The sequence below is a fragment of the Hylobates moloch genome, unplaced genomic scaffold, assembly GCF_009828535.3.
Source record: "Hylobates moloch isolate HMO894 unplaced genomic scaffold, HMol_V3 SCAFFOLD_7, whole genome shotgun sequence".
NCBI lineage: Eukaryota > Metazoa > Chordata > Mammalia > Primates > Hylobatidae > Hylobates > Hylobates moloch.
Genome location: NW_026652282.1, coordinates 37,169,480 through 37,179,330, shown reverse-complemented (window position 1 = coordinate 37,179,330; position 9,851 = coordinate 37,169,480). Strand labels below are relative to the sequence as shown.

The following is a 9,851-nucleotide window of genomic DNA, read 5'->3' as shown; positions in this document are numbered from 1 at the left end:
CTAATGCTGTCCCTCCCCCCTCCCTCCACCCCACAACAGTCCCCGGCGTGTGGTGTTCCCCTTCCTGTGTCCATGAGTTCTCATTGTTCAGTTCCCACCTATGAGTGAGAACATGCGGTGTTTGGTTTTTTGTCCTTGCGATAGTTTACTGAGAATGATGGTTTCCAGTTTCATCCATGTCCCTACAAAGGACATGAACTCATCATTTTTTATGGCTGCATAGTATTCCATGGTGTATATGTGCCACATTTTCTTAATCCAGTCTATTGTTTTTGGACATTTGGGTTGGTTCCAAGTCTTTGCTATTGTGAATAGTGCCGCAATAAACATACGTGTGCATGTGTCTTTATAGCAGCGTGATTTATAGTCCTTTGGGTATATACCCAGTAATGGGATGGCTGGGTCAAATGGTATTTCTAGTTCGAGATCCCTGAGGAATCGCCACACTGACTTCCACAATGGTTGAACTAGTTTACAGTCCCACCAACAGTGTAAAAGTGTTCCTATTTCTCCACATCCAAAAGAACTTTGAAACAAAATAATAGAAATAACTATAGGAAAAAATTCATAGATTTGACTTAAAAATTTAGATTCTTTGTCCCAAACCATAAAAACTGAAGCAAAAGTACAAAGCAGGAAAAATATTCACAACAGATATGACATTTACTGGAGAGCCTTTTATTTCAGCCACCAACAAACAAACTTCACTTGTAAAGAAGCTTGGGTTCTTCAAGAAGCAGATTGATTTATATCAAAATGTATTTATTGCAAATAATATAGCAATAATTAATTGAGTATACTTTAAAATTTTCTTAAGAATGCCATTGTGCAGAGCTTTAATCATCTACTATAATGAGACAGCTTCTAGAACTATGAGTGTATTTATATTCATTTTAATGTTCCTTAAAAGTGATAATAATTGATAATATAATTTCACCAAACTGTATACAATGAGATATGTAAGATGTTTACCAGTAATGTAAAATAAATTTTTAAGTTTGAGGATATGAAGGAAAATAGAAGTTTTCATAACTTAAAACCATACAAACAGAAATGCTAAATTTCATTTAGATGGTATGTGTTAACATTGTCAGGGCAAAGTAATTAATATAATTTTGTCACCTTTTTCTGACCCCCTAATTTTTCTGCAAATTTCAGTATTTATCCTCAAATATTAGTTATTTTTAAAATATACTTCTGCTTTGACTTATTCTTTATTCAATTAATTGTGGGCACTTATTGAAATATAGTTAACCGGCTGGGCGCGGTGGCTCATGCCTGTAATCCCAGCACTTTGGGAGGCCGAGGTGGGTGGATCACCTGAGGTCAGGAGTTCGAGACCAGCCTGGCCAACATGGTGAAACCCCGTCTCTACTAAAAATACAAAACTTAGCCGGGCATGGTGGCGGGTGCCTGTAATCCTAGCTACCTGGGAGGCTGAAGCAGGAGAATCACTTGAACCCGGGAGGCAGAGGTTGCAGTGAGCTAAGATCACACCACTGTGCTCCAACCTGGGCAACAGAGCGAGACTCCATCTCAAAAAATATATCTATATATAGTTAACTGAGCACTGTATACAAGCCAAATCTCATTAAAATAAACTCGGTTCTGATCAAAATCTTCATGCTCATTCACATTGATTTCTCAGCCAATGGCCTACCTTAAGTTTTAAGAAGTATTCTGACTATAAAAAAATTTTATACACCATGATAGAAACTTTCAGATGAGTCCTTGGAGTTTGTCCTAAGAGGCTTTTACATATTCAGTCAATAACATTCAGGTTCTGTGTATGACCAAAGAACTGGACAAATGCTGGCCAAACTTTCAAGAATGTTTGCCTAATGACACCCCCTAGATTGCAACTGTATGGTGTTCTATACAGCTATATTCAAATGGACTAGGAAAAAAGCTAATTACTCCCAACTTTTTTTCTTGTAAGCACCCCTTCCTTCCCTTTCTGCCTATCTTATGCATCCGTCCATTCTTCTTAATTATTCAACAAATGTATATTGATCTCCTATAGCCAAGAAATGTACTAAGCTCCAGGGAGGCAATGACGAACAAGACTAAGACACCTTTCTTTTAGAGCTTGCTGTCCTGTTATTTTTGAATGTACATGAAAATTGCAGAGTTTGCTCCTTTTAATTCTAAGTTGCGGGTTTTTATTGTTGTAAAGTATTTCAAATACCCAGGAATTTACCAAAAATAATATAATCACGTGCCTACTACCTAGATTTAAGACATTAACATTTTGCCATATTTGCTTCAAATTTCTCCAGATATAACCATTAAGTTGGTATGTATCTTGTATATATTACCATACATGTTTTGTATCTTTATTGTATATGTATTGATCCATAAGAATGTGGTATTGTTTTCTACCAGGCGCGGTGGCTCACGCCTATAATCCCAACACTTTGGGAGGCTGAGGCAGGTGAATCACCCTGAGGTCAGGAGTTCGAGACCAGCCTGGTCAACATGATGAAACCCCGTCTCTACTAAAAATCCAAAAAGTAGCCGGGCGTGGTGGCATGTGCCTGTAATCCCAGCTACTCGGGAGGCTGAGACAGGAGAATCGCTTGAACCTGGGAGGTGGAGGTTGCAGTGAGCCAAGATCACACCACTGCACTCCAGCCTGGGCAATAAGAGTGAAACTCTGTCTCAAAAAAAAAAAGAATGTGGTATTGTTTTATGTTTTTATATTTTACATAAATGATTTCATGCAGTACATACCCTTTTGCAATTTTGTGGGGTTTTTTTACTCAACATTGTATTTGAGATATACCCGTGTTGATGCATGTGAGTGTAGTTCATTTCATTGCAGCGCTACATGATATTCCATTTCGTGAGTAAACCAGTTCACTTCTCCATGCCTTTGCTGATATGTACTTATTTCCAATTGTTTCGTATTATGAATGGTAGTTCACTGAGCATCATTACATGTTTCTTGTGTACATATTTGAGTGATTCTGAAAGATGTATACCTTGTAGATGACTTGCTGGATCACAGAATATGCATGTTCAGTGTTACTTTATCAAAGTGTGGCTGAAATGACCCTATTGTTCATAAACTTGTTTTAAGTAAGGTGTGGTTTTAAGACCTATTGCTAGGCTATTGAATCGTTAGCTTATCTGTTAATTTTTACTATACAGTATCTAAATTCTTTCCCTTTTTATCTAAGCAGTGATAGATAGTGGGTGATCTCATTTTTTAATTAGGATTTTATTATCTTTTCATCTGTTATAGAGATTTAGGCATAAATGAATACAGTGGCAAATTATACAAGATTTTAAAATGATAAATGAGCATACATTTTCTGACACATTGTCAGTTCCCAAATGATTTAAACACACTTTAAATTAGTATCAAGTGCTTGATTTTAATAACTACTTTAGTCACTTGAGAAACTATGGCACTTTAATTATTTTGCTGTTAAAGCCATAAATTTCACTTAACTTTATAATCTATGTTAAGAGTATTAGCTTAAAAATGTATTTTGAAAAGATTTTACATACAGATTTAAAAGATAGTACCTTGAAATGGTTTACAGTTAAGCAAATGAAATATCACAAATACAAGCAGAGCTTTGAGATCTGAGTTTTGTAAATGCTAGAACTTTGTTTCCTAATTTTTTAGTTCTTCAAAGAATTAAGAGGCTGCATTATATAATCATTTTAGTATGTTTACCTCAAGTACTTTTAGAACTAGACTGTATTTTTGCTGCCACAGATGTATCATGCAGGGAGTATCCTGGTTTAAATTCTGAAGTGCTTTCACTCCTACTTGGTTCACCTTGAAATCGTCTAAAAAGAAGTTGGCACATTATTTTGCGAATGTTACTGGACATCAGGAAATACATGACTGGATCTAAGCAACTATTGAAAGATGAGAGAACCAGCATGATCTCATTGGTTTTGTGAACAATTTCTTTCCAGTAGCAAGACGATACATTTAGCTGTGAAGAAATGTAGATGAATCGAAAGGCATGATAGGGAACAAAACATATAGTAAAAATGATAAGTACAATAAAGGAGTTCCGAGCTGTAGTGGCATATTTACCAGAATTAGGAAATTTTGACCTCCTTTTAGAAATCTTCAGTAGATTCTTCCCAATCTTAATATATGAAAGGATTATTAGTAAGAAAATTAGCCAGAACATTACCACAAGAATGAAGTTAAAAATGGCTTCTCCTTTTGCGTTATGCTTATCTCTGTAATGGAAACACATTGTGGAATTATGCCCTCCTTTCTTAAGTGTTAAAATAATCATAGTTAGGAATCCACCAAGAGCAAGCATCCATACTATACAACAGACATAAATACTTTGTTTGGTTGTTATTGCCTTCCGTTGCTGTATAGACCGATTAATTTTTATATAGCGATCCAAACTGATGAATCCAAGCAAAATAATGCTAATGTACATGTTCATATAAAATAGTGTTCCCACAACCTTGCACAGAATCACACCTAGTGTCCACTTGTTTTGGTTAATGTGATACATTATTCGGAAAGGGAGGCAGAAGATGAGTAGGAGGTCTGCAATGGCTACGTTAAGTAGATAAATTTGAATGGAATTTCTTTTGCGGTGAATACCCAGAAATACATAGAGGGCGATTATGTTCCCAACCAGTCCCACGATGAAAATAACAGAGTAGGATGTTGTTAACACAGTAGATAGCAATTTTTCATCCATGGAACAGGTAGTAACATTTGGTGTTGCTGAGAAGTTTTGTGGCAATTGGTCGCTATGATTGGTTATAAAGCGCATTCTGTGGGAGGAGTAAGGCCAGCTGCTGACTGAAGTTGTCGTCATTGTTATGGTGTGACTTCTCATTGTCTTCTGTGAAGATCAAAAAGTGAAGGTGCTAAATGACATATTCCTCATGTGTAGTTCTTATGTCTTCAGATTTTTCCTACAACAGAATGCCAAACATTGAGTCATTTGCTATTTTAATAACAGTTACTTTAACTAAAAGTGTAAATAATAGGCTGGGCTTCCCAGCACACGCCTATGGTCCTAGCTACTCAGGAGGCTACAGCAGGAGGATTGCTTGAACCCAGGAGTTCAAGGCTGTAGTGAGCTATAATTGAGCCACTGCACTCCAGCCTGGGCAACAGAACAAGATCCTATCTCTTTAAAAAAAAAAAAGTCAGTGTAAATAATAAATAATTTATTTTCAGACATTGTGAGAAACTTTACTTTTATCCTACTGTATGTAGCAACATTATTGTATCATTAAACAAGCAGCACATAGTGTGGTATCTCATGGAGTTTCATGCTCTAACCTTTCCTGTGGCCATGGCCTGCATTCAAGTTCTGTTTTATGTATTATATTAAAATAACTCAATTTATGAGATCATCTTCTCTTAGGGAAGTTCTTATGGGAATAGAGATGGTGGTGAAGAGAAATGACAGCTCATATTTCTCAAAGATGAGCATCAGTTTCTCTAAAAGTATGTACAGCCATAAGAGAGCTGGGCCCACTGCTGGCCCTACCCAGCTTCAGAACCACTTCCTGCCTTGACTTTTTCCCTCACATGTGGCATTCATTCATTTTGACATGTATTGCTACATGGCGTGTGACTTGTGGTGGTCTCATTCTATAAGTGGGAATAAAGAAGAGGATCCTAATTTCTTTTCAGCCTAAGACCAAGGTAGGGGTCTTAGGGCATGTAATTAACATAATAGACTAAGAGAATACAGCACCTGCAAGGTTACACAGACTCTTGTATCACTGGACAGGAGAAAAAAGTAACCAAAGAAAACCAAGTTAGCTGGCAGCTGCTAGTTAGCCACTCCTAACCTAGAAGCATAGAGTAATAACGTAGATGGGAAACAGCATGTGCAATCCAAGATTCTGAAAGTAACCTGACCAAAGCTTAAATGTGCCCTGGGTTCAATAATTTGAGACTTGCTAGAACCTTCGAAGCGATAGTGTTTGAATTCTACTTGTTTGTGGCAGCAGAGAATATTTGCAAAGCTACTTATTATTGGCCCATTGACTGCTGTGAAGAGCTTAGTCTGAGAGCTGGTCATAACAAGTAAAGAAAGCATTTCTGGAGGTCTCATCACATTCCTCTCAGAGTGACTGCCCTATTTCTCTACAGCAGCCACTTAGCAGGATTAACATAAAGATGCCCAGAGCAAGGTTCTCAAAATCAGACCCAACTAACTTGTGACCAAGGGCAAATAACCTAATGTTTTCTATGCCTTAGTTTTCTCATTTGTGAAAATGAAAAATGCATAAGAAGAACTTAATCCTGGCACATAGTGACTGCTTAATAAAAGTTAGCTTTAATAAACACCTTTTGATTAATCTCATTTTAGTAAATATCTCACTCTTGGCTAAGTACTGTGTGGGAAAGGAAGGTGAATAAGACAGAGACCCTATTAGTAAACATTTCGGAGGAGTGGACATTCAAACCTTGACTGCTACCATACAAAGTGGATTTGAATTACATAAATTAAGTCCCTGATTTGATCTTATACACAGAGAAAAATAGCCTTTCTTAAAGCTCTACACATAATTTGATTAAGAACAAAACATTTTGGTAGAGGGTAACATTAAGGTTTAAAATGTTGTAAAGTTGGGGAGCATTGATTCCACAGAAGAGGAACTGGCTGGTGAAGAGGAAGTTATGTAATCCCTGGTAAGAGACTGTTTCCAGAATTCAGGAAAATGGAGGGAGAAAGGAAGGGAGCGGGGAAGGACTGAGTCTAGTCTGTCATGTGTCTCAACTGCAGGAAGACAAATTTCAGAAAGTTTATAGAAAGGTATAGGCATGTTTCTTGTGATCTAAGACTCTGTTTTTTGTTTGTTTGTTTGTTTGTTTTGTTTTGTTTTTGAGACAGAGTTTTGCTCTTGTCACCCAGGCTAGAGTGCAATGGCGTGATCTCAGCTCACTGCAACCTCCGCCTCCTGGCTTCAAGCGATTCTCCTGCCTCAGCCTCCCGGGTAGCTGGGATTACAGGTGCCCACCACCATGCCCGGCTAATTTTTGTATTTTTAGTAGAGATGGGGTTTCACCACGCTGGCCAGGCTGGTCTCGAACTCCTGACCTCAGGTGATCCGCCCACTTCGGCCTCCCAAAGTGCTGGAATTACAGGTGTGAGCCACTATGCCCAGCCTGTGATCTAAGATTCTATAAGGAAAGGACAATCTAGAAAGAATGTCAGGCTACCGAAAATGAAACTGATAATGCAACCTGCATTACCAGGAAAAGGAAAAGGGTGTCTGTAGAGGAACCACCTATATTGTGTGGTTATATAGGGAGCTCTCATAGGTTCAGGGAATTGAGGCACAAGAAGTAATGTGATTTTGAGAGCTCAAGTAGCTGAAATGACATGAAAAACTCACCTGTAAGTAGTTATTTTGGATTTTTTTTCTTCTCTCATGCTAGATTTTAAGTTCCATTAGGATTAAGAACCAAGTCAGTTTTGTTTGGCTCTCTGTACGTAATGCTTAGCATAGTAAATACTATTGAAGAGGGAATTTAGTAGAAATGTATATGAAGTTCTACATGTGGATATTAAAAGCAGCTGTACAAGTACAGGAAGAACTTTAGCCGCATTAACAAACACAGTTGCAATTGTTCTATCACTAGTGTAGTGTGGTGGCAGCGAAAAACCCATCTTTATTTGAATTCCTAGATACGTGGTGTCTGAAATGAAAATTGTTACTACTAAGCTGCTTCTGTCCCAGGCTGGTAGGGTCTCACCTGGAATGCAGTGTTTGATCCACAGCAGCACACTTAGAAAAGGCCATGGACCAAATGGAGAGAAGAACTCAAATCATGTCATAGAAGCAAGTTGAAGAAAATAGGCACCTTACCCTGGAGATGAGAATGCTTTACAAAGCCATAGAGAAAAGGGTTTCACTTTGTTATATGTGTCTTCACAAAGCAAAACAAGAACCAATGATAGAAATTGCAGAGACAGATGTTGCCTCCTTTTAAGGAAATCATTTTTTTCTAATGAAATGATCTCTCTTGGGAGGCAATATAAGGATCTTACCACTGGATATTTTTGAGACTACCACCAATTGGGTTCTTTGCAGAAGGGATTATCAGTGGTTCTCAATCCTGGCTGCATATTAGAATCCTCTTGAGGGCTTTTTAAAGATACCAGTGCTTGGCTCCTTCCCCAGATATTCTGATTTAATTGGTCTGGAATGGGTTTCAGGCACTGGTTTCCTTTAAAAGCTCCTCAGGGGATTTTAATGTGCAGTCAGAATTGAACTCTTAAGCTAGATGGCCAAACCATTAACTAATATTTATTTAGTACTTTTCTGTGTACCAGACACTGTGTTAAACACATTTATATTACTTCCTTTACATAATCCTTGCAATACTCTGTGAGGTAGGTATCACAAAGGAGGTAATGAAAGATCAAAAGGTTGGCCAGGTACAGTGGCTCACGCCTGTAATCCCAACACTTTGGGAGGCTGAGGCTGGAGGATCACTTGAGACCAGGAGTTCAAGACCAGCCTGCCAGCCAAGGCAACATAGCATGAACCTGTCTCTAAAATAAAAAAAAGGAAGAAAAAGAACGTTCAAGAGGTTATGATCTTTGCTCTTGGCCACACAACTCTTTTCTTTTTTTTCTTTTTTTTTTTTTTTGAGACAGAGCCTCACTCTGTCACACAGGCTGGAGTGCAATGGCATGGTCTCAGCTCACTGCAACCTCTGCCTCCCGGGTTCAAGCAATTCTCCTGCCTCAGCCTCCCAAGTAGCTGGGACCACATCCAGCTAATTTTTGTATTTTTAGTAGAGACGGAGTTTCACTATGTTGGCCAGGCTGGTCTTGAACTCCTGACCTCATTTTCCGCACGCTTCTGCCTCCTAAAGTACTGGGGTTACAGGCATGAGCCACCGCACCGCACCCAGCAGGCCACACAACTCTTAAATGACAGTGCCCAAGTTAGGACTCAGATCTGACTTTTAGAGCCCATGATGCTTTTCACCAAATCTCACTCCTTATCACATAGGATCAGCATTTTCTTTGTTAATATTGAGTTCTATCAGCAGTATTTTGACATGATTCCTTTAACATACACTTTAACAATTTTAAGAACAGATTATGCCATCTAGCTTTACTTCTTTGGAAAGAGTATTAATCTTATTTGCTATGTCCATTATTATAAGGAAGTAAATCCAGAGTTTACAGAATCACAAATCATTCATCAGAATGATTGCCACTACCCGCAGGGCATATCTTTTTAAACTTACTTCTAGACCCGATAGCCATAATCAAGATGTCTCCAGAAAGCTGTTAGCACAAAGCACATATCCTGAAACCATTTGCCTCAGCTCTAATCTGCAAACAAAATAAGTAATAGTTGGACAAATCTGTCAGTAAGCATTTCTAGTTTTGCTTTAGTCTTCAGTTTAAAGAGCATAAAGCAAAGCCAATGCATTTGTTTACGTTATAATAGTGGCCATCATTTAGAACTATGTATTAGACAGCTAGCACACAATTATTGATTCACAAATTGACAGCTGGGTGCCATGGTTCATGCCTGTGATCCCAGCACTTTGGGAGGCTGATGCGGGAGGGTCACTTGAGTTCAGGAGTTCTAGACCAGCCTGGGCAAGATGGTGAAACCCTGTCTCTACAAAAAATATAAAAATTAGCTGGGTATGGTGACGTGCGCCTATAGTCCCAGCTACTCGAGAGGCTGAGGTGGGAGGGTCGCTTGAGCCTGAGAAGCAGAGGTTGCAGTGATCCTAGATCACTCCACTGTACTCCAGCCTGGGTGACGGAGTAAGACCTTGTCTCAAAAAAAAAGAACATAAAAAAAAAAAAAATTGGCCGGGCACAGTGGCTCATGCCTGTAATCCCAGCACTTTG

At 38.5% G+C, this 9,851-nt stretch overlaps 2 protein-coding genes across 5 annotated transcripts in view; one reads left to right on the top strand and one right to left on the bottom strand.

The window, feature by feature from the left end:
- The window catches only part of CASK (calcium/calmodulin dependent serine protein kinase), a 419,626-nt gene that overhangs the window by 236,470 nt on the left and 173,305 nt on the right, over positions 1–9,851 (top strand). The gene's annotated exons all lie outside the window — the stretch shown is intronic.
- GPR34 (G protein-coupled receptor 34) overlaps positions 2,685–9,851 on the bottom strand; it is a 9,074-nt gene continuing 1,907 nt past the window's right edge. For 3 of the 4 annotated variants that reach the window (XM_032756751.2, XM_032756754.2, XM_032756755.2), the window contains one exon: positions 2,685–4,914. In XM_032756751.2, the coding sequence (XP_032612642.1) occupies positions 3,690–4,835 (1,146 nt within the window). In that variant the 5' untranslated portion in view covers positions 4,836–4,914 and the 3' untranslated portion in view covers positions 2,685–3,689. Of the gene's footprint in view, positions 4,915–9,229; positions 9,318–9,851 lie in introns of all 4 variants that reach the window. The other variant, XM_032756753.2, reaches the window with a different exon arrangement.